This window comes from Athene cunicularia (genome assembly GCF_003259725.1).
Source record: "Athene cunicularia isolate RWA chromosome 14 unlocalized genomic scaffold, athCun1 chr14_part1, whole genome shotgun sequence".
In the NCBI taxonomy this organism is placed as follows: Eukaryota; Metazoa; Chordata; class Aves; order Strigiformes; family Strigidae; genus Athene; species Athene cunicularia.
Genome location: NW_020799118.1, coordinates 5,550,912 through 5,575,732, shown reverse-complemented (window position 1 = coordinate 5,575,732; position 24,821 = coordinate 5,550,912). Strand labels below are relative to the sequence as shown.

Below are 24,821 nucleotides of genomic sequence, written 5' to 3'. Positions count from 1 at the left end.
AGGTAGTTGTAGAGAGCGATGAGGTCTCCCCTCAGCCTTCTCCTCTTCAAACTAATCAGTGTCAGCTCCTTCAGTCTCTCCTCATCGGATTTATTCTCCAGGCCCTTCACCAGCTTCATTGCCCTCCTCTGCACTCCCTCCAACACCTCAATATCTCTCTTGTGCTGATGTGCCCATAACTGGACACAATGCTCAAGGTGTGGCCTCACCAATGTAGAGTACAGGGGCACTATCACCTCCCTACTTCTGCTGGTCACACTATTTCCAATAGAAGCCAGGATGCCGTTGGCTTTCTTGGCCACCTGGGCACACTGCTGGCTCATGTTCAGCTGTCTGTCAATTAGAACCCTCAGATCCTTCTCTCCCAGACAGCTCCAGCCACACCTCCCCAAGCCTGTAGCCATGCAGGGGTGGTTGTGGCCCAAGTGCACAACGTGGTACTTGGCCTTTTTGAAGCTCATCCCGTTAACATTGGCTCACCAAGCCAATCTATCCAAGTCTCTCTGCAGAGCCTCCCTATCTCCATGCAGATCAACACCCCCACTTGGTGTCATCTGCAAACTTACTGATGATACTCTCTATGTCCTTATCAAGATCATCAATAAAGATGTTAAAGAGAAACAGTCCCAACACCGAGCCCTGAGGAACACCACTTGTGACAGGTCGCCAGCTGGATTTAGCTCCATTGACCACCACTCTCTAGGATCGTCCATCCAGCCAGTGCTTGATCCAGCAGACCGTTCACTCATCCAGGCCATGAGCAGCCAGTTTTTCTATGAGGATACTACGGGAAACTGTGGCAAATGATTTCCGAAAACCCAGGTAGATAATATCCACAGCTTTTCCCTTGTCCAATAGTCAGGCCATTTTGTCATAGAAGGAGATCAGGTTTGTCAGGCCTTTCAGAAACCCATGCTGACTAGGCCTGATCCCCTGGTTGTCCATTATATGACTTTTAATGGCACTTGAGATGACCTGCTCCATGACCTTCCCTGGTACCAAGGTCAGACTGACAGGTCTGTAGTTTGATGGATCCTCCTTTCTGCCTCTCTTGTAGATGGGTGTTACATTTGCTACCCTCCGGTCCAATGGGACCTCCCAAGTTAGCCATGACTTCAGGTAAATCATGGACAGCGGCTTGGCGAGCACATCTGCCAACTCTTTCAGCACCCTTGGGTGTAACCCATCTGGTCCCACAGACTTGTGTGCATCCAAGTAGTGTGGCAGGTCTCTGACCACCTCCTCTTTAATTGCAATGACCTCATCCTGCTTCCTTCCTCTCCCCATCTCCTAGCTCATGAGGCTGGGTGTCCAGGGAACAGCTAGTGCCACTGCTAAAGACTGAGGCAAAGTAGGCGTTGAGCACCTCAGCCTTTTCCTCATCCTTTGTTACTATGTTTCCCTCTGCATCCAATAAAGGAGGGAGACTTTCCCTAATCCTCCTTTTGTTGTTCATGAATTTATAGAAACACTTTTTATTATCAATGTTCTACCTGATTCGAAGATGAGGTGGCACTGCTGCCAAGTCCCAAATGAAGCTGTAAATGTAGGTGCATCTTAATTTCTGCATAAACAGAAGTAATTTCACACCCCTTGTCTAAATGAGACAAGGTTTCTTGTTTGGCAGTGGCAAGAAGGTGCCTGAATTTAACTAGTGAATTAGAAAATCGCTCTACCTTAAAGGCTTTTATTTCTAAATTAGACACTCTCTTATTTCTATTGAAAGTTAGAAATCAGCCTACCAGAGTCTCCTAACTATGTTAATTATTCAGACTTAAGCAATGCATTTGCACAGTCACTGGAAGGTACTGTCATATACTTAAACACACACCTACCTTTCGATAAATTACACCAACAATAGCTGTTTTGAGCCTCATTCCAGTTACAAAACAAATATGAAAATACTGGTGAAGAATCAGGGTCTGAAGACAGGCACAAACAAACAGCAGTCCTGTATAAAAATAGCCTTGCCAGTTTGGGGCAGCTTTGTTATTTACAAAGTTGATTAGCAGTCTGTGGAGAGAGGAATTAGTTCTCTTAATATATGCAAATTAAAATGTCAGGTTATTCCAAATGTTATATGGTCATGCAAGAACCCAAAGTAACAAACTGAGATAAAACACTTAAGCAAACTTCTTAGAAACTGGAGATCATTTTATTCTAGCACACGTCACTCCCTCCTCCTAACAAAGTACTACTTCAAAACATGAAGCATCACACACCTTACATGTACAGCATTCTCTTGGAGCTACACTAAAAGGTCTCACATTCCCTCCAGCTAAAATACAACTGCTTACAGTTGCTTTACTTCTTCTCACCTTAAAGCAATACAACTCCTTCTACCCCCTCAACTCTCTGTTGCTTCACATACTGTGACTTGTAGTCCCACAATCGTTCCAGTTTAGAATTAAATAAACTCTTCTGCTACTGTTGATTATGTTCCTGCCTGGCCTTCCTAGTGTTGGGAAGCAACAGAAAAAGTCAAACATTTAATGCGTGATCTTATAACTTGAAAACCAATGGAGCAAAATCATCCGTGTGCATTGTCTCTAACTTGCACGACAACTCTTTTCCATTGAACCAGCCGAAGGCAAAGCAGCTTGGTGAATGGAATACCAGTGTGTTTCAAATTCTGTCCACATACTTTTAATAGAATAATAAAGTATATATAGGTCTTACTTCAGAATTTCTGGGCCTGCAAACATCAAAAGATCATGTGCAGCTTTAAACAGGAAGCTCATGAGAAAATACGGTCCAAAGGTTTTGTATAACACCTTGAATAAAGATGCTTCAGAACTCTTCTGAGATGGCTTTATAATCAAAGCTTCAGCTTCTTCTGTCACATCACCACTTGAGCTGCTTGATTTTTGCTGCTTTTTGGGCGAGTATAACATGTTTAATGGTTGCCTGAAATAAGAGTAGGTATAAAATGTAGCCTTTATTCAAGCATAAAGCCAACTAGAAAAACTCATAATATACAAATTAGACGTTTATGAGCTGTTCATTGACCTTCTTAGTAGTTTAAGTGGGTTTTCCTGTCAATCAAACATCTTTTCATACATATAACCATAGCTAAATGAACTGGCCATTCAGAAATAGCTTTCTATGTAGGGATAGACAAAATCCCTGTTGAATCTTTCCTACAGGTGTGCCCTGGGGAATGAGGAATAGGGCCCTAACCTGGTTAAACTTAAAAGAGCAAAGGACATCATTATTCTAGAACCCAGTATGCTGAACGTCCATCACAAGCAAAGCCTCACTGTACCACAGTTTAAAGACTGCAGTCAGTTTTAAGCCAAGTCATCCCCCAATGGACTCAACGTATTCATTTCATAAGCCAGATGTATTATGTGAAACTACATACTTCCAAACTTCTGAGGACAAGCTCTATGTAAAAATACACTGTGTAAGCAAGCAAGCATTTTTCCTTCAATGAAAAGGTACTTCTGTTTGTTGCAGTAAAGGATGATGAAAGTAGGATGGTAGTAATTGTAGGCATGCAGTCAGTCTAATTTTAGTCATCTGGCTTAGATGTCTAGGCTCCCTATATAGTCAAAGGAAAGAAATAAGCTTCTCACTTTTACACCCTGAACTGCCCTCCTGAAGTTTCACCAACTATAGAGGGAGCCCAAGCTCCTGAATTATGTGACTGAAGTTCGACTGTGTGAAAACATTCCCTCCCCAGGGAAAAACCACACATCAAAAGTAACAATTATCACCTCTGGATCATGAAAGACTAAGGGTAACTTGATGCAGCTCTTCAGAAAGAGGACACACAACACCCTACTTGGTTCCTGTTCTGTATGTACTTAAGGACATATACAGAGCAGCCACTTGGGCCTTACAAAAGCAGGCTTGATAATAGATGATTAACACCTCTATTAGAGTAACTTGAGCTTTTGAACCTCCACATCTTGGAAGAACTGTCAGCCAGGATAACTGAACTTACCTCTTGGTCTTTGCCCACTCTTTTGCCCAGTTTCTAGCCAAACCTGGCACTATCTCCTCTGATTTGTCTTCTTTATTTAATGACCACAAATCCTTGGCTTCCAAAGGTCTCCGATAACCCTGAACCATCAACCTGTATTAGAAAGAATCAGCACTATATATTTAAGAACACTAGAGATATGTATATGTGTGTGTGTATATATATTTTAATATATATATATATATATATATATATATATAAATATGTGCTCCATGAAACAGTGATCCTTACATCCAGCCCCAAAATAGAGCCAGCTCTTCCAAAAAAATGCATGCAAGAGTTAGTACCTGTAGCAACACAGGTCCAGATGCTAAAACGTACACACTTCTGTCTCTACTGTGAGAATTAGACACCAAAACATCTAAGGATCCAGGATATGCCACTGAATTCAAATTTCAGGGAAAACAAAAGAAAGGATGAAGTGATCTCATCTGAAAGTCAGCCAGGCAATTAATATTGCCATGGCTACCCAGTTTCAAAATCTTTCTTAGCCTTTAATTTTACAAAAGAGATTCCTTTCATCTAGCTTTCTGTTGGAACTCTGGCCAAGTACCAACCACAACTATACACCAATATTATTTTACATCTTTCTGTGTTTTAACTCACAAGAACATGTGTTGTGATCACATCATACAGCATAACTAAAGCAAAGTTAGAGGAAAAAAAAAGCAGCTGTTGGACAAAATCAACTAACAGTTTTGAATACCTTAGTTTCTAAATACAGCAGATAATTCCCACCTTCTTGTATTTCCCAGATAATTTTTTCTATTAAATTCTTTCAGTAAGCATATGAAATATGTACTGGCAAAATTTAAAATTACAAACACCCTACAAAGAAAGTAGATTAATCAAACTGGAAAAAAAAAAAAACCTCTGCTGAACTTAGTCTATCTACAAAACAACCAACCAAAAGAACCAAAATTATTATTGCATGATTATTGTTAATTTAACTCCAAGCAGGATCCTAAAATGCCATCTAACTTTAACTGGTGCTTTATGCATCATCTCGATCTTACCCAGTGATCCACCAGAATGTGATTCGGGAGAGGAAAGATGCACTGAACTCTGGACATGGATTCTAAAGGACAGAAAAAGAAATCAATCCAAACACAAAATGACTGATACAGGGCCAAAAGATGCTTTAAAATTCCTTTTCTTTATAGAATATTTTTCACATTACTAAACTTGTCATTTATGCTCTTGAGAGCTTGCTCAGAAAACACAAGCACAACTTCAGGACTGTCAGCAGGCTAGATCACTGGGACAAAGGAACAGTAGTGCTCAGTATCAACAACTCACCAAGTAGTTGAGGGAATTTTATAAGACAGTGCAGGACAGACAGTCTCTCAAGATGTTATGATCAGTGCCTACCTATATCAATGCAAGGTATGCTACCAAATGAGAGCGTAAATACGTTAATTGGGTAGAGTTAGTCACAAATTTAGAATTCAGTTCTACTGCTCTAGCAGTTAAGTGACATAACTCCATCAAAACAGATGCATAAATGGAAAAAAAGAAATATTTGTAAACTCCATAAAAGCATCCCAAACCAGCCCCTAAAATGCCTGTGTCTCATTCATCAATAAGCATGGGAAACTTTAGTATCCATAAAGAAGGGAGCTAGCTCATGTTCTGCATCCCGTGCGATGGCTGGCTGTTTTAACTGCTCTTCAGGTCAACATCCTCTTCTAATCTGGTTGGATTAAGAACAGCAGAAAGGAAGTCTGGAAGAATTTCAAACGCACTAAAGGTGATTTACTTGCAGAATCCCAGTGCTAATTTCTCTCTTTGCTCTTTCACTGCTCTGAACAGCATCTAAAGAATGCTAAAAGCAACCACTCCTTTGGCACACAACCCACTAGGTTTTTATCATTAACTAAAATTGGAGCCACTCAGGTATTTCCGCCTACAAAAGTCACCAAACATCATTAAAAGTACCGCAATTAAAACGGCCAGAGACAAGTGTTTCCAAGATCTGCATTTTTCAGCTCATGTCTGCATAACCTGGCTTCTCCACTAAACTACATACTGAAGTGTGTTGTAATCAAGCTACATGAAACGCTCCTGCATTTCCTCTTCTTCACAGGACAACTTTTTTTGCAACTATGTAGGGAACAGTATATATGAGACTGACTTTTTTTTGAAAGGGGTAAGAGTTCCCCATTTCCAAGGTATTTAAATGCAACAAAATTACTGCAATCCAACACCTACTTCAGCAAATACAGAGAATACTTTCAGTTTCAACAAAATTTTAAAATACTCTGAACTTTACATACAATGCTTTATTACTATTTTCTTTCATCCTTTTTTTAATCAGCTTGCAGGTGGGAAGTCTACATCTACATTCAAGAGCCCACTAGATTTTGTGCTTCCAAAAAGTGGACTTCAGTTGCATACAGGAAAAGTGTAAAATGTTACAACATACTAGATTACTGTTAAAATAATAGTATTTTTTATTAAATTAAATAGTTATTGCACAAAGAACTATTAATCCTACTGACATTCATGCCAGGTAGAATGAAGACAAGTTGTAGCAAGTTTGGACTTAGGCATGTGCACAAAGTGAAAACAAGAGACAAACCACATTGTTTCACTTCTGTATACATCAGTATCTAATCTTTGAAATATATTGTACTTTTTTGGCTTAAGTAAATATATAGTATGATTTTATTCAAGACTTACAAATATTTCTGTTTTGGAAATGCTTTGCAGAAAGGAATTAAGCAGAATTTAAGACTGACTAACATGACTTGGCTTTGTTCTTTTCCCCATGATTCAACAAAGACACCACTCATGAAAAAAAGTTACAGTCTCAAGTCTGCCCTATTTCCTACAGACACCCCTAGAAATACTCAGAACACAAAAGCAAACCACTGTGATCTCAAAGCACCTTGTAATTATTGTAACCATGATCAAAGTAGTAAAGGAGGTTTCCATAAATCCACCGTATCATGTCAAGCACTTTTCATCCCTGAATAAGATGAAAAGAACCCAAAGATGACGAGGATCCAAAGCCTCAGCAGTATACTTGTCCCTTCAGGCATATACCCGCAGACTGCCTGCCAGTGCTAATGCCACCGGCACACTGCATTCCAACAGAGGAGGTAACTCTGGAATTCAGTTAAGTGTAACTAGTTACAGACCTTCACCACAATTATAAAGGCAACATATACTTTCCCCCCTGACACATTTCACACTATCCTTCATCAGTCAGTGCCACCTAACATCCATCAAACCAGAATTACACCTTTTTATAAAAAAAAAAAAATACAGAACTGAGGTTTCTAAACTTGGCACATCCCAAATCCAGGCCGTAACAAGTGTCTCTCCACCGTGACTCAGAAGGTCTAGCCTGAGCCTAAGCAAGCAGTATAATGATCCAGCATCTCTTGGGTCACTTTAGATCCATGCCATACAGCTAGCACATATAATTAAGAACACATACAAAAAAGACCATGTACAGATAAAATTAAATATCTATATCCAGACCACCCTCTACTGTTAACTGCTCTTGCAACTGAGATAGTTAAATTTTTGCTTGACACAAAATATAAACATGGAAATTAAATTTATATATTCATATTCACAAGTTTTCCAGGTATAGATTCTTCCCCACTTTCAAAAGCAAGGGAATACACATCCTTATGAGTTACTGTGTACTGAACGGTATCAGATGACTAGGAGGAGAGTATTTCAAATCACTATTTTCCACTGCCAGAAGCACTACTGAATATAAATACATATGACTTAACCTTCAGGAAGGACTGAAACAGTGGTTTTGTTCTTTCTCTTAACTACAGCCTGCCCCCATTTTGCATGTTATGGGCTTCATCTTCTGCATCACCAACTGAAGAGCAGAAAAAACACTCTCTTGCAAACAAGTCAGCAAGATTTGAATCATGTGGCATCTGGGAAAGTATGGCCCTATAACTCATTGTACAGAATATTGCACGTGCAATACTCAGCACTCAGGACAGACTGAACACTTACAGGATCATTTACTGTTTCGGAAAACAAAGGTGGTCGTTCTGGAAAGCAGCACAGGATGAGCTGTACAAGTAACAGGATGAAGTAGATGCAGAAGGTGGCATAACGAAATGCGTCCACCTCATCCTACAAAGGAAGGTAATATTCCAATTAGAAGGCTTAAGGAATTGATTTGAAACAACATGTTACTATTAAACATAAACCAAGTCCTTACGGTAAACTCTGCAAACTACATAAATGTCTCACCACCCACCCCCATGCAAATTAAAGTCAATGTCTATTTTGGTAAAGGGAAGGTAAAGAGTGGGGGGAGGAGACGAAAGATACCATTTATTTTTAATCAATCACTGCCACAAGCACACAAGCATGAACTACTTCTGTAGAGAAGCTCTCTTTAAGACACAGTTTGTACCAACACATCCCATTTGGAAGTCAAGATATTCTTTACAGGAGCAAGGCATTTATGGACCAGGCAGCAAGGAGTTTTCAAAGCAAAGTTATTAATTAGTATGCACACAGAAAATAAGGATTAGAGGAGCAGAATTTACATAAGTTTGTTGCACTGTGCTCAAATTCCAGAGGCTCTCCCCTTTTTTTAGACTGGGACTGATACATAATAAAGATAATCCACACAAATCAAAGCACAGGGATGGATGAACACACACACCCCGACCCGTAAAATCCCCCTTCCAACAGCTAAAGACAAAAGTTGGCTGAAAGTTCTCAAAATTCACAACATGGCTTAAAGTTTTCAAGAGATATAAAGTGATAGGTCATTTTCAGGCAGATCCACAATTAATCTGATATTTGTGGTAGCTTTAGTATAAAGCAAACTGACAAAAATATTTCACTTGTACACTTTCATTTCGTCTCAGCAGATGAGACCACATTACCATCAAGCCAAGCGCTTCAGGAAATCCACTGTATAATCAACAGGAAGACGACGTATACTCCCAGAACAGTTTCATATCAAAGATTATACACTTCTACTGCACTCAAGCAGACACATCCCCTTTCTGGAACAGCTAGCAGAATTTTCTTGGCAACTGTTGCAAATTAAGATTACTATGAATTTCACTAGCACTGCAAAACAAAAGCCATTAAGTCTTGCTTGTTTTGCTTTCATAACCCAAGGAATGAAGGTACACTGAATGGATCATTAACTGACTTGACTGGGATAATTAGCAAGCAACTACTCTATTACTGCAGCATTTGGGTTTATTTTCAACTGAATGAGGCTACCAATCACTTACCGTATTTAAGGCATTTATTATTTTGGATCTAAAAACCACTACGGCACATAACAATGAGATGAGCCAGAAAATCGTCATTACACCTGAAGACTGGACTCCTTTTATTCTTTCATATTGTATTAAAAATGTGGCAAGCAACTGTGGACAAATAAAATAAAAATATATTCACAAGCTTTAAGTTTTACAACACGTTATACACATATATACATATACACATACAAGGTACTGTGTCAAAGTGTGCTTACTTAACATTTCAAATCCAGTATCTCCCAGACATTCTAACACCCAGAGATTTTAAGTGTAATTCAAAAAACATGTTTAAATAGGAAATTTTCCGGAGTAGTAAGATAAGTAGTGGACAAAAAAGAGAAAAGAAGCACGTATTACACAGAAGTAAATGACCACATAGACTAGCAGCTTTTGACAGTGCTTTTGTTTATTTCTTTACTTTTCTGGCTCTATGTCACAAATCAACATGCAATTATAGTGACACTGTATCCTTTCCAAGTATTTTCTGACTAATTCTTTTCAAAATAAAAATATTGCTTTCCATACAAGCCTCAACACCAAACAACACTGATCAAATATTGCTCTATTTCTGTATTCTGTGTGTTTTCAGAGTCCATTGGGAAGCTGGTACAATTTAGTAATCTCCCTTGACTGCTGCAACATGCATTTCCAATCAGCCTGCCAAAAGCTGGACTACTGCATTATTAAATGACCACAAACTATTCAACAGCTCTTGCATCTGTCAGTATGTTTCAGGGCTGTTGGGTTATTCCAGATTGGGTTTTTCGTTGTTGCTTCCTGTTCCCCCCTTGAGTATCGTGTTTAATGACTACCATTCCAAGTCTGTGATAAACGTGAGACAACTGACAATAAATGAATAGCAAGGCATTTCATTTGAAATGCAGGCTGCAGAGATACTGGTGTGAAAGCAGACAATACTTGCCTAGCTAGAAAGGGTTAGCTGGGGACACCTATGTGCCTCATGTGACATTTAAGACTTTCCACTGTGCCATCGAATGTAACAAAGAAAACATGCACTAAAGAATGTTACATGCAAGAGAGTTTGTAATAAGATACTTAATAATGCAATGCCTTTCATGGTCTTTTACCAAGTTCAGGGTGATTTATATTACCTAGGTTTAATCAGTTCTCTCAACTTGATTCCTCCACTCCATGCTTGAGTCAAGCTATTAAATAAATAGTAGCTCAAGCCTACCAAAATAAGGCAAGACAACCAGCACCGGCTTGTGTGCTGATATGCAATGCACTGAGCACAGCCTGGTTGGGGGTTTTCTTCTGATTTTTTTTTAATTAAAAGAAAGCAGACATTTCAGAGTCCATATTTCACAGTTCATCTGCAGATTAAGTCTGAACATAAGGATTGTAGCTTAAAGAATTACAACACTGTGAATAATACTACAATGCATGTTATTGCTTAAGGCTTTGCATGAATGGAGGCCATAACAGAAGAACTTACCATTGTTATACCCAATACTGTAGGCCTAACAAGAAAAAATGGAGCTTGAAAAATATTTTGACTTCTTTCCCAGAAAGAGTAGAAAAGGTCTGCCCAGCAGACTATCCACAGTATTAAACCCAAAGCCTGCAATACAAAAGTTTATTTCAGTTCACACAGATTAGGCAACACAATATATACATGAACACTACATGTTATGTATTAGTACAAGGAATCGTCATAATCAGATCATCTCTTTTGGGCAATTCTACAACATGCACAAAAGAAGAGTGAATTGGCTTTACCCACTGGATCCCCACCAGAAGAAAAAAATTTACTAATTTTTAGTACCATATAATTCAGTGGATTATGAAGCAGAAAGCTGGAGAATCTCACTCCTGAATAACAGACTGCAGAGACAAAAACTCTTCAATACACCATGTTATTATAGACCACCTTAAAACTTTTCACTTATTCTACAGGGAAAAAAAAATCCCACAACACATTAAGTACCTATTTCACAACAGAGGTGGAATAGAACACCTGCAGCAGCTCTAGAAATCTATGCTGTGTAATTTAAGAAGCTGACAGGATAATAAATTATTTTTATTATTGAAATGAAGGCCTTGAGATTTGAGTTGCCTTAAAACAGTCTTCTCCAACTGGTCTTACAAAGGATTTGCATGCTTTTTTTGCTATGTCAGAGTAACTTTCAGAAAGCGTAATGGTAAAAGGGCAACAGAAACATAAGGCTTGGAAATCAAACACAAGTAGAACAAATAAGTTACAGCTGAAGTGTGCACAAAGGCCAAGACTGATGTTCAACAAAAACAGCATGCTAAAACATAGCTGAAAATAGATTCAAGCTTCCAGACAAGCATACTAAATTCTGATTTTAAAAAGTCACATACCGTTTTGGCTTTGTTGAGGTTTGACATTTGTATGTATCCCCTGTCATGACAACGAAGGTATAGGAAGTACACTGGGAAGCAAACCCACAGGTAAATGCAAGGAATCCAGACCAGGACTGTGTTCTGAAAGCAAGGGGTGAAGTCTGGATTTTCTGTGTGCCATGTCAGATTCCAGTCCTGGGGAGAGAAAATGGATCAAGTTAAAGAAAAAGCAAACAGAGAACTTCTGTATTTAAAAAAAAGGAATAGCCACTATCTATCTGCCTTATTCTGTATCTCCTTTTGTGTATTTATTTATACTAGTATTAAACTGGCTCCATTCTGTGATGTATCTAAGTTTATTGAACTTTTTGTAGCTCAGAAGTTTTAAACCTTCACAAGGTGACATTAGTGTCACTTTTGTTGGTTATACACAGCTTCCATAACTCAACCAAATGTAATATCGGGATCTTTAACAGTACTTATCAGGATCTTTAAGAGTATTAATCAAGGATTTTCACTTCATCATTGCAGAAAAATAGCACAACAATGCTATCTGCCATTATAACCACTGTGCGTAACACACAAATTTGGGAATGTGATGTATAAATACTCAGATATACCAAATTCTCAAATTTGTGTGGAAACATTATCTGGCACACAGTAAGAGTTAGCAGCGCAAGGTAACATCACATCTCTATTTGTAAAGTACTCTCATAGCTCCCAAGCTGTCTGCAGCAAACCCAGTTGAGACTTCCTAGTAACTGATACCAGGGCATAGAACTAAGTAAAAGGCTCACCCTTGCAGCTTGTTCCCTACTCCACAACAGGGAAATGTAAATCAATATAATTCAATGTCTTCCTACTTCTCTCAATGCAACTCTTAAAAACAAGATAAACCACCATACAATCAAACTAAAACTGACACAGTAATAAAAATGTGATCACCATTTCCATTACTGGTACAAGGACTATTTAAAATGACAGGCTATTTAGTAAGATGAACTTTCATACCATATTTATGATTGGCTTGAGTTAGGGAAATCTCTTGCTGCAAATTTTACTTTAAAATTACTGACTTTTCTGTAAAATTATCACAAGGGACACTTCCTCTCAAGCGCTGTAGACTTCTGGTTCTCCAACAGAATGATGCAATACAGAGATATCGCTGCTGGAGATGGACTGCAATGTTCAACAGCTGAAGCATAGCTCACAGGCTTCTGTTTAAAAGCCACAGAACCAAGAGTAGCAGTCCCATGCCCAAAGGCTTAACTGTAGTATCATTTTCAGTTGCAAAGCATTTTTTCAGACGGTTGCACAGCTTCCAACTTCACAGAATACCAGTACCACTACTGCAACATAATGGCAGTCAGTAATCATTCTCCTCTCTAAGTGCTATTATCCACATTTTATAGATGAGGGAACAGAACCAAAAGGAGCTGTAGTGCTTCCCCCGCTATTCCAATTATGAAAGCTGGAAAGAGATGCCATCACTCAGAATCACCACACTTTGATCCTTATTTGTCCCCATCTTCCACTGATTAAACAGTTTCGAATACAATTACAAAGCGAGGAAAACAGATCTAAAGAGAAATGGAAGACACAACTTGTAAAAATTTCAAAGTGAGAGTAGCCAGACATGATTTTATCATAGAGCAGGTTTCCCCTTAAATCTGATTATTCTGTATTAAGGCATTTTGTTGTTTGGTTTTGGTTTTTTTTTAAATAATAACTTATTTTGACAATGTAGTAACAAAAATATTTTCCTTCCCCACTTCTCTCTCAATTTCTGTCAGAATCTAGGACTTCTTTCTTTGTTAGATAGAACAGACAGTATAGTATGCACAGGACACACTGCTGTTATTTTTCTCCTTTAATTCCACAGCATTCTAAAAATTCTTCTCAGTTCATATAACTTTTGTCATCTTAAAATAAAAATAAATCTCTGAACTTAATACAGCCAATTCAAGGAAATAACACTGGTAGAGAATCAAAATGCCCAATTGTGTGTTAGTGTATCTGCAGGGGGTCACGTAAGTTGTTCGTGACACAGCAGCGGCTGTGAGACACTGTGGGCAAGCCACATGCTTATTAAGTTTCCTGACTGCACAACGTCATCAGAAATTTCAGCTGAGTCATCCTTACATTTAGCCACCACACAAACATTTTGGGCTTTCTAAGTCCCAGCTGCTCTGCTCCAGCACAACAGCCAAGGAAAAGTCTCATGACTCTGCAGAACAGTTTACAGTTCACAAATTAAGACAGTTAATATGATTATACAAGTAAACTGACAGAATGTAATCAGCTTTACAACAAACAAACAAACAAGAGCATGACATCATTTTATTGAGTAATTTTTTGGTCATCTACACACTGCTTAAGAAAGTCACTATCTCCTTTTTCTGTGTTTCTAAATGGTTGCTGTAAAATGAATCAGGCAATTACCAGAAAGGTCAGAGCTGGTAATACACGGCACTGCCACGTGGCTAAATAAAAAAGTGCTGTATGCGTGACTGCTATACATAGTGGCTGGAGAATATTCTAAAACTTGCGATCTTTCATTTGACTTTCATATTTGCAAGTGATCTGAAGGTGTTTCTGCATGAAAGGCAAGAGGGTACGATGCAATGGCACTTCATGGTTAAGAACAGAAAGTCAGGACAAATGGGCAGTTACACATCAGTCTATCTTCTTTCACAGTTTTCCAGGATTTGATCCACACACTACTGAAGTCAAATAGGAGTTTCCTTAGCTTAACTTCTTCTCTGTACAAGAGAAATGGCTACACACAGGTGAGGTGCAGAAGCCCCTTCCATTTTACATGCATTTCGGGTGACTAAAGGAAAGCATGCATGAAGAGAGAGACACAGTGATACTGTTCCCTGCTGGTTCCCTAGGTACAATTCTCTCAGGCTGTGTCTACACAAGGCAGTAGCACAGACAGGAATAGAGCTGTAGACACAATACTTGCTGTGGAGCACTCAACATCCTCTCATGATGCTCAGGTTCACACCAGATGAGCTACAGGCTCCTCGCAGGCTGACCACAATGTCCATCAGCCACTGGAGCACGTTTCCCAGTTAACACCTGTCCAAAAGGCACTCGGGCCACTCTTGAGTGAACCAAGAAGCAGGAAGGGGGACTGTCAGATGTGCACTCCCAGTCTGAACTGAGATGTTAATGCCCTCAGTGGGCAAAGTCAAGAGGAACTCAATCCATTGCAAAAGAAAGGCATAGCCCAAGTTCTGCATGGAGGATGCCACAGTTTTATAAGTTCAGTTGTGGCTGGAAGACATGTCACTCTCATCATGAAACCAATATGTATTCATATTCAAATCACAGTGTTCAGTTACACAAGTCTAGACTAGTTCTGGCAGTTTAAAGTACATGCTTCTCCTCTGCTTTATGTAAAACCAGTTTCAGAGTTTTATTTTTTCAAGCACAAACCAAAATTCTTTACAAAACATTCACTGAAGCAGACCTTAGTATTTAAACATCGTTAATTAGCAAATTAATGCCATTTTTTCTGACTCAAGTTTTAGAAACAATATTTTAGCAAATTCTATTAAAGCACTAAGGTGTCCCATTTTCACATTTCAAAGATGAATAACAATTTTCACTCTGACTGATCAGCTAACACTTTTACTTTGCAGAGCACATCAAATGACAGAGATGCATGTATCCATTGAAAGCCTACACAAACTAGCAGCCTCCTGCCATGGAGGAGGAGGAGGAAGAAATAAGAGGTTTGGTCCATAGATATTGGATCGTATAAACTGTGACTGCAGGAACCCACAGAAGAGTCAGTGTGATGTTCCTTTCTTAGTAGATGTTGGGAGAAAAAAGATCTGCTGTTGGCTTAGTTTTAGTCTAGTCCAGAGGAACCACATCTCAGATGTTTAACAGCTTCAGGTTGGGTTTCTTTTTTACTTTTAAAAGCCCTGGACAATTTTAAAGTTTCCCAGAATAGAAAATGGGTATTTTTAAATTGATCTGACCTATTTCTCAGTTTTCATTTCCATCACCAGCACTGTGGCTGAAAAAAATCCCAGTCCACAATGTTTGTGTCCAATAGCATGTTCTTCCTTATGTTACAAAAAAAGCTTCCTATCACATTTCAAGTGAAACCCTCTATCTCCAAGGAGCACACAAAAAATGCTTAGCCTTCCCCAGAATCATGTGGATCTAATCACAGGTAAACCACTTATTTAAGACTGCATGAAACCCTAGGAAAATGAAGAACTATAATTCCTGTCCACAATTTCAGGAACAGGCAAGATAAAAACATTGGCAGTAGGGACTGTAAGATAAAGTTGCAACACAAAAGATCAGTTATTTTGCCTCTGCTGAGGGAAGGAAGACTACAGGGAAGCTGTATGCCTCAAGTGTGCCTAATTTGAGGAATAACAGTGTTTGACATGGGACTGGACCTTGTGGCTGGCTGCCCCTCTCCTGGCAGCCAGGAAAGGCTGTTAAGTGAGCAGCCAGCGGCTGCCTGTTCTCACAACAATAATCCTACTTGACCCACAGCACATTTTAAAATTCTGACTGGCAGAAATGGAGAGACCAAAATCGCTTAGTTTCTTGCCTGCTGTGTGCAAGTGTGCTAGAGATGCAAGCTGCCAACCAGACTGTTAAATCCACCTGCATGAACCAGCTGTGACCGAAGAATTACTTCAACATTACACCACACACCTAGGTAAAAAAATTAAATTGCAAACCCACAATGGAATCTCAGATTCATGGTCAACACTCCTTCAAATGGACTTTGACACTGACATCAGTGCGTACCCCCTATTTTGATATTACCCACAGAAGAACCACCTCCTTTGTAATAACAAGATACTGTTTCTCAATCTTATTTTCCTAACAGTAAAAGACACTTTCTGTTTAATGCAATGCTTACATTTAGGAGAACGCAACTAATCAGCTCTCGCAGGCACTAATATCATAACTGCTGCTGACAACTTTCATTATAAAAGTATCATCACTTTTTCACTGAAATAGGAAGTCTCACAATCTGGCAGCTCTAGATAATCATATTAAAAAATTCCCCATTCTAGCACCTGTAAATTCATGAGCGGACTCAACCATTCTCCCTCAGACACCAAGAGGCCATCAGTCATTAGCCTACACTATCCAGGACAGCAAATTTCCTGCCTGCCTCTCCCAGATAGTAGATCTGCCTGATCTGGCTGAGCCTACAGCCTCAGAAGAGCTACTAGCATCAGTGGACAACGTGGGGTGGGGGGTGCAGAAAAGGACCTCTCCCTTTAAGGCTGCTTTAGAAGAGCTCTGACCTTGCTTTAAAAATCCCCAATACCACCATTCTCCATCAAAACCAATAGCAAAAACAGTGACACATTGACCACACTGAGAATTAAGGAAAACCATGAACTAAAAAGTGATGGAGATTTTGGAATGGGTCAGAAGGTCTGTTTTCAAGTGATGAACTTAAAGAGCTCTCCAAAGTTAATCAGCTTGCCCGGTAAGCTTTATTCAGTTTAGCTTTAGAAATTTTGAAGACTGAAATAATGTTCTCAAAACACTCTAAATACAACATCCTTAGTCTGTTATTCACATTTTTAGAGTCAGATCATGAAACGTGCTGAAGCTCACCATTTTTCTAAGAGAGTATTTAGAACAGAGCCTACAGGCACAATCACACACGATCTTCACCAGCCTAACATCTGCCCTGTTGTGCTTACTGTTCAGGCTAAATCACAAGTGACAGGTTGATAAAACAAGCAACAGATATTCCTACAAGAAAAATACTCCTGAACTCCCACAAAAAGCATCAGAAACACCCACACCTGCAGCTCTCCTGTCTGCTCAGCAATGTATACAGAAACAAGCAGCAGACAACAACAGCATCCCTAACAGTGGCAGACAAGTCACTAAATGAGGCATATGACACTACAGGCAACCACCACAAACTTCCTATTTACATATTGATAAATCCTTTAAAAATACTATGCATATTACATTGAAGTTATTTTGGAAAAAGCACTACTCGCACTACAGGATCCAATGGCTCTGTAACCGGTTCCAGGTGAAGTAGCATAATATACAAGGACAAACATACCTTTTCACCTTAGTTGACATTTCCTCTAGCTTTTTTTCTTAACAAACAGGAAGTTACCCAAAATGCACAGATCTCTCCTGTGACACAAAGGAGTTGTTGGTTTTGCTGTTGAAGTTAGTGCAGAACGTACAAGTAAAACAGTACCTTTGCTGTGATGTCCACAAAGTGAGCTGATGCTGCATTTAAATAAAGCTTTCAATACACCCCCAATTCCTTTGAAGACCTGTACTAACTACATGAAATTAATGGTTTACTGGTTTATTGTGTTACCTAAGGGCATACTCTGCAAATAGGAAGTAGAAAAAAAAAATTAAATACTCTTACAGATTTTACAATAGTATCTTTATAACAGCTACTTCCTATACTAAACGGAAAACAGCCAGGAGTGATTTTTTATTTTTAGAACACACAAAACCTGGAGTCTATTAAAAAGTAAAAGCCACACAGCCAAATATTTCAGCTCCACAGACTCCAAAAACTAGTTCTGCAAAGAGAAATGACAGAATTACACTCCTGCATGAACAATACCACTTACCACAAGCAGTGGAACAAATGAACATGGAACATGCCAGACAGCCGATTTGGGAAGTGACTTCAGGACTTCCCTTCATGATCACATCTGAGGATAAGGTGCTCATACCCCCACAAAGTTCTCAGACATTTCTTCAGGCCACTAACAGCCCAGTTAGACAAATAAGTTTTTGCCTTTTTTGTTTTCTACTGCCACGAAGGTGAAATAAGAAATGTTAACGGGAATTACCACATTGGGATGTAAGAATTAGATTCAGATCTCCAACTCTCATGGAGATCACATTCACCCACAGCAAAAACATAGTTTGGGGTTTTTTGTTAACTCAGGAGAACTAAACCTACCATGCAATTGAGGATCATCTGCTCTTACTTGATACTTGAGTCTTGAGTGGGGGTGTACACAAAACATTTCTCCTCATAAAACCACAAATGGAACAAAACTATTGCTATTAAATCTGAAGTTCATTGGTTAAAATGCTAGTAGTAGTCAGGGAAGCAAGGAATAATGTTTAGCAAAAGTTTGAAAAAAAAAAAAAACCAAAAAACAAAAACTAAACAACCCAGGTCTACAATTAAGATTTTGACATGTAAGTCATGTCTGAATCATGCCTTACATCATTCACAAGCAAAGCCTCTAGCTCAGACTCCCAAACCACCACATTCAGACCGAGACCATGCCCCTTCTTCCTTTTTTTCAAAGTAATTGTGAAATCTAAGTTTTATTCTCATAGTCTCTTAAGGTTCTCACAAGACAAGATTGTTAAAGCAGGAGGCAGAAACGTTAAAAAAAAAAATCATCACATAATAAACAGGGTTACTAAAATTTTCAAATTTTTTATAGAATGATGTTTTATGGGGAAAAGTATCAGTGTTTCTAGTCACAGGGAAATATCTTTAATTTCTCATAATGTTTTCTATTAGAAACTGGTTTAGCAAGACTAAACTCTCAACAGTAATTACTTACACAATGCAGATTGGATTTTTTAACACAGCCAAGAAAAAGCCTCTAGCTTCCAATACCTGGTCCCGAACTTAAAATCCGATGTCTGCACCTTCCTGTCCAAATCCCAAACCTCGGTATTTCCTAATGTTTAAAAAGAGTTCAAACCCTTTGTCGCAGACAGCACTGCAGCAGCTGAAACTGTATAAAATGACAAGAAAAAAAGCATGTTTTGCCTGTTTCCCTTTAGCCTAAAATAAGAAGGTGGTGCTAACAAGTTGCCAGAGAAAGGAGTACCTACAGCTGTGGAATTTAGAAGAGCTGATCTTTGCAATCCAAGAAGCTAAAAGCCACTGAACTATGGCTATTTTTTGGTGTCAGATTATATCAGCACTTGCAAAATTGAAATGTTTAGTCTCTTTCTACAACGACAGCATTTCCATACCCTGTCATGTCTGCAAGTACCATGAGACAACAGTTGGCCACATGACAACAAAATATTTACCATTCAGTTTCAAAATCAAAAGGATGGTTTTTACTTTTCTGTAAAGTTTTGTTTTGATTTTTGGTTTTTTTTTAACAAAAAATCACTGTTACTTAAAAGGATACAGGAAAAAGATTCTTGCTCTCATTTCCTTTCTGCACCAAAACCAGGACTTTTGCTTAATAATGCAACAGCCTGCACGTTAAGTTCAAATCACTGTGAGAAGTTTGAACACACCTGAGTAATAATCTTACAAAGGGACTAAGGTAACAGTTTAAGTTGGGATAAACTGTATCTGAAGCTACCACAGATGCAAACAGTGAGAAAACAGTAATGCGTGGAATTCTGACTCTATTAAAAGTAAGCAAAAGGTCAGTACGCGGCAGCAGGCTTTTTAGAGAAGTGACCCAGAATGACTTCAGTGCAACCCAGGTTAACCTCCACTTAATCCCAGTATAGCACAGTGTTTCAATATAAACGGCATTGTAATTGCATAGAACAGCACCAGTTATTCAGGCATTTTGCTGTGGTTTTTTTCCTCATTTAATTTTTCTGAGCAACCTTGAACTGACAGCTATAGAATGACAGATCATCTGTTAAGAAAATCCCCATCAACAACTGAATATCAGGCTTCATTTTCCTGTATTTCCCCTAAACTGATCTATTCTGAATCAAGAGAGATAAGTTTCATTTCCAATATAAAGTTAATTTCTATGCAAGTGTAAACCCTTGTTCACGTAACCACCAAAAATGTTTTACAGGTTTAAACAAGAGAAAGCAGACAAATAAGCCTCTGGCTTTCATCACTAAAAAAACCAACAAAAACCAAGTGAAGTCATGAGAATCATGCAATCAGCTGTTAATTATAATAAATGTACCGTCTTGTGTAAAGCTTTTTCCTGTTTAACACTCTTGCTGCTCCTCCTCTGTTCCAAATGCTCCCCACATATGACCTTCCTATGTCAGCAAACGCAGCCTGCTGATCTGTAGACTCTTTTAAACTCTTTTCAAATGCATTCATAAACTTGATACCCGTACAACTGAAGAGTCTAAACTCATAACTTTTATTAAGCTCACTCAGCACCACTCTCACCTCAAACTCCCCCTCTAGCTCTGCCACAAACACACTGAAAAAGCACTAAAAAAATACTTTACAGTGCAAAAAGCTGCAAGGTTGCAACGTAAGTGCTAATTTACTGCTTATCTAATGCATGAGAGCATAAGCCACAGAACTTCAGAACATGAAATTACTCCTTACATTAAAAAAAATCTAGTTTTCTTTCAGAAGTTTATTTCAGGAAAACTACCTGTGTCCCAGTGTCCTCATACACAATATAAGCATAACAATATAGCAGCTGTTTATGTCACACAGTATCGCTTCACAAATGTCAGCTAATCATTATAATGATTTTTTTTTTCTTAATAAACTCCTATCAAGCCACATTATAGTCATAGAAGATCCTAACAAATCTTCAACCAGCTGAAAGAGGCTGGCGGATCTCCCCTAGCTACAAAGTCAACCCACATAATGTCTTTGGACAAACGCTCAAGAAAATATATTTATTAAGGCAGACGAAACATGCCTGAGAGCCTCAGAATTCTACACAAGAGCAAGGGAAGCAGAGCCCAATCCCACCAAGCTGGTCCCTGGATTTTGTGTGTAAGGCTCTGCCTCCCCTTTTCTCACCCGTTCTGCTTACCTCCTGTAGTTTGGTTCTATACGAAGAAGTGCTAAACCTAGAACAGTGGATGCAACTTCTTTATTGACAGACAAGAGACTCCACAGAAGCTTTCTGCACCAACAGGACAGAAATAGGCCTGGGTTTACACAGGCAGACATAGCTCAAATCATTACAGGACCCTAGCTTTCAAAACAAAAGAGAGGGGATGAAAACTTATTTTTCTCCTAAAAGTGAACAGTTACTTACATTCAATCCTTCCTCAACAACCAAAAGTCCAACCAGAAAAATGTTAAAAAAAAAAAAAATCCACTGTTTCCACTGAGATAAAGAAGAATTAGAATTAACTTCTATCTAAATTAATTTTTAAAAGCGCAGCGTCTGACTGTGAAGGACATGATGGGAGCTTACATATAGAAGTCATTCCACATTCCCTTAAGCATAAGAAAGAACCTCAAAAGTTTCAGATCCTATTTGACTTACAAGCATCTTCTAGTAAGTCAGACTTCCTGTAAGACCTAGCAGAGCACTTGGGGAAGGACTGTAAAGAACTGCTTAGGTGTGAACTCACTTCTTACATATCTCCTTTTACGTAGAAGCCCTATTGGGGGTTAGCCTTGAAAACCCAAAAGCATCACAAAACAGTTAACCTTCTCGTTTAACAATTTCCAACATAAGACTTCTCTAAACATGATACTGCATAGTCTACAAGCTCTGAAAAACTTAAACTAACCCAAAATTTTATTGAAAAGAAAGCCAGCAGACTATTTCAAAATGTAACTACATTGACACCACCAACCGTGCAAGCATGAAGATACCCTGACAGTTAGGTCAGCAGGCTAGAGTGTGCACTATGTCCTTCAGCTGCCCAGACACTTCTCCTGCTTACCTAGAATGAGTTCATCACCCCACCTTTTTTTTTTTTTTTTTTTTTTTTTTTGGCATTGAAGCAACGTAGACTGCACTCATACACTAGTGATACTCTAGGAAAAGCTATCTCAGCATGTCAGCTCACAAGAGAGTTTTCCCATTTAAACAGGCCCTTAAAGTCACTGAACTGAAAGACAAGGAGCACAAAACGTCACCCCTAGCCCATTTGGTTCTTTTAAAGCTTTTATTGTCATCAACAGCTATTCATAATTAGTAGCTTTATCTTACACAGCTGTACCTTTCTTTATATTATGGATGGGATACTCATTCTGAGATACCCAGTAATGCTAGAGAAAACAAGGATGAAAAACAGTACCCTTCCAAAAAGAGAGTTTGGCTCAAAGAAAGCAAGAAACAGGTAAGTTCTGTAACCAGCTTTGACTGCAGTGAAGTTAACATGCTGAATGGAGGCACAGAAGGAAGGGGAGCAGAAAAGGACTGACGAAGATGATAGCAAACTTGCTTGGGCTGATAACCTTTCAAAGTATTAAATAAAACTAATCTGTTTAATTCTCAGACAAGAACTTTCAACAATAACATTCCTTGGGAGTGCAAACAAGAAAAATCCTGGCAGCAAAGCTTAAGAAGCTTAGTGTACAGTCTTTACGGGTCCATTAGGTCCTTTCAACCTGCAAAGTCTCCCCCACAGTTTAAAACTGAGTTGCCCCAACTCAGCATCACCCTTGACAGAGAACACATCTCTTTCCTGAAGCCGAGTTTCCCACTGCTAGGAAATCCCACTGCTCCACTAGCAAGGCTTCAGCACCAAACAACGTGGCTGGCGCAGCCACGTCGTTCACCACAAGAATGCAGTAACACGTGCCACCGGGTATCCAGCGATCACCCAGCTCTGGGAAGAGGAAGAGTGCAGCCCACAAGACAGGAAGGACAGTCTCACACACACAGGTGACATCCAGAATCTCAGTGAAACACCGCACAGACATAGGCATTTTCTGAAACAACTTCAGCTTCAAATAGCAGCAACAATGAAAATAGCAGAAAATAAAGCAGCCAGAGTCCACAAGCACCAGAACTAGCATTACCCTCTCCACTACTGGGAAGAATGCAACAACAAAGTTGATTACAGTGTTGCTCATGAGGACAAGTTCAGCAAGGAAGATTTTTCCAGACACATCTTAGACCAACTGGAATGCACAATTGTTCTCTTGCAGGATTAGAAGAATCCAGAAATCAAACAACCACACCCACAGGATCTTTAGCTGGAAGAAATGAAAGGCAAACTCCACGTGATTAGGAGAAGGATGACAAATCACAAAATCATCTATATCCTTGGGCATCAATGCAACTAGTGAAAAAATTGTATGGAGCAATTATGACACACCACAAATATCAGAAATTACTGTAGTATATACAAGAATTGTGTTTTCATAGAAGAATCTGCCATTGGGAATCCTACATAATCTAGTTGTTTTCAACACCCTAAGTGTAGTTCTTCCTTCTTCCTGATGTTTTGATTTCACAGTTCAAAGAACTGGTAGCTCCTTTTCACAAAACTACTACTCTCTCAAGTCAGTTTTTCCATAAACTGAATTGTGAAACATGTATTCGCTAAAGCTCTTCAAATAAGATGTCTCATTCTAGGAGAGAGAAAAAAATATGTTTGATGACAACTCATTATTTAGCCAGTGCTGAGAAACCTTAAAATTAGCTGAAAAAGAGATACAAGCATAATCAATGTAAAAGCAGGCTAACAGAGTCACTTTTGACCAGCTGGAAAAGCTAAATATCTTAATGATTAAGTCTTAATTATTTTTAAAATATCTACTGAGTAATATCTTAATGGTTTTTGAGGCAAATAGTACAATGGCATTTGCTGAGACATCCGATTTTTAAATTTTTTTTATTTTTTTTTTTTACTAGTAAGGCAGTTCATTAGCTCAATAGTATTTGGTAAACATCTGATGAATACATGAGAAGTTTTTTGAACCGTCTGAGAAAATCCACCTTTTCCTCTTACCCCTACATTGCATCCAGTAGCTCTCACCCCACTTTTTAAGCTTCCAGCTCCCTCTCCTCCCTTCCTCCACACAAGTTCCTTCTCCATCCAGCCTGTTTCCTCCTTAGAAGGATTCTCCCTATGCTCCTGCCCTCCCAAGGGCCTCGCTGTGCCAGCACCTGCGTTCCTCTGCAGGGGAACCCCGCGTCTCAGCTGCGCCTGACCCGCACAGCCACGTTTCCACCCCATCACCTGTGCAAAGCTGCTCTGCACTTCACCCGCGGCGGGCTGCGCTCCCCGCTCTTCGTTAGGAAACAGCGAAAATATCGCTACGTAAACACGCGATACAGCTGCTAGCCTGCGGAAAGTGCATCTCTGGCCTCCTTCACGGGGAGCTCAGCACTCCCGAGCGCGCCGGCAGCGATCAATCACCGTTGTTGTTGTCACCCGCACCGCCCCGAGTAACGCGGCGAGCGGCCAGCCGCGGCAGGCAGGGCCGGCTCCGGGCACTCGGGAACCCCTTCCCAGTCTCCCCGGCGAGCACTCACGCACCGGGGCCGCCCTGCCCGGAGCCCCGCACAGGAGGCAACGCCAGCTCCCGCTCCCGGGGACATCGCACCCGCCCAGCGACC

General features: G+C 39.5%; 1 protein-coding gene across 1 annotated transcript in view; it reads right to left on the bottom strand.

Annotated features, from left to right (window-relative positions):
- Positions 1–24,821, bottom strand: part of ABCC1 (ATP binding cassette subfamily C member 1) — a 58,745-nt gene that overhangs the window by 32,394 nt on the left and 1,530 nt on the right. The window contains exons 3-10 of the mRNA XM_026859057.1: positions 11,605–11,781; positions 10,715–10,840; positions 9,229–9,366; positions 7,979–8,101; positions 5,005–5,066; positions 3,950–4,081; positions 2,680–2,907; positions 1,836–2,013 (exon numbers count right to left, since the gene is read on the bottom strand). Of these exons, the coding sequence (XP_026714858.1) occupies positions 1,836–2,013; positions 2,680–2,907; positions 3,950–4,081; positions 5,005–5,066; positions 7,979–8,101; positions 9,229–9,366; positions 10,715–10,840; positions 11,605–11,631 (1,014 nt within the window). The 5' untranslated portion in view covers positions 11,632–11,781. The remainder of the gene's footprint in view (positions 1–1,835; positions 2,014–2,679; positions 2,908–3,949; positions 4,082–5,004; positions 5,067–7,978; positions 8,102–9,228; positions 9,367–10,714; positions 10,841–11,604; positions 11,782–24,821) is intronic.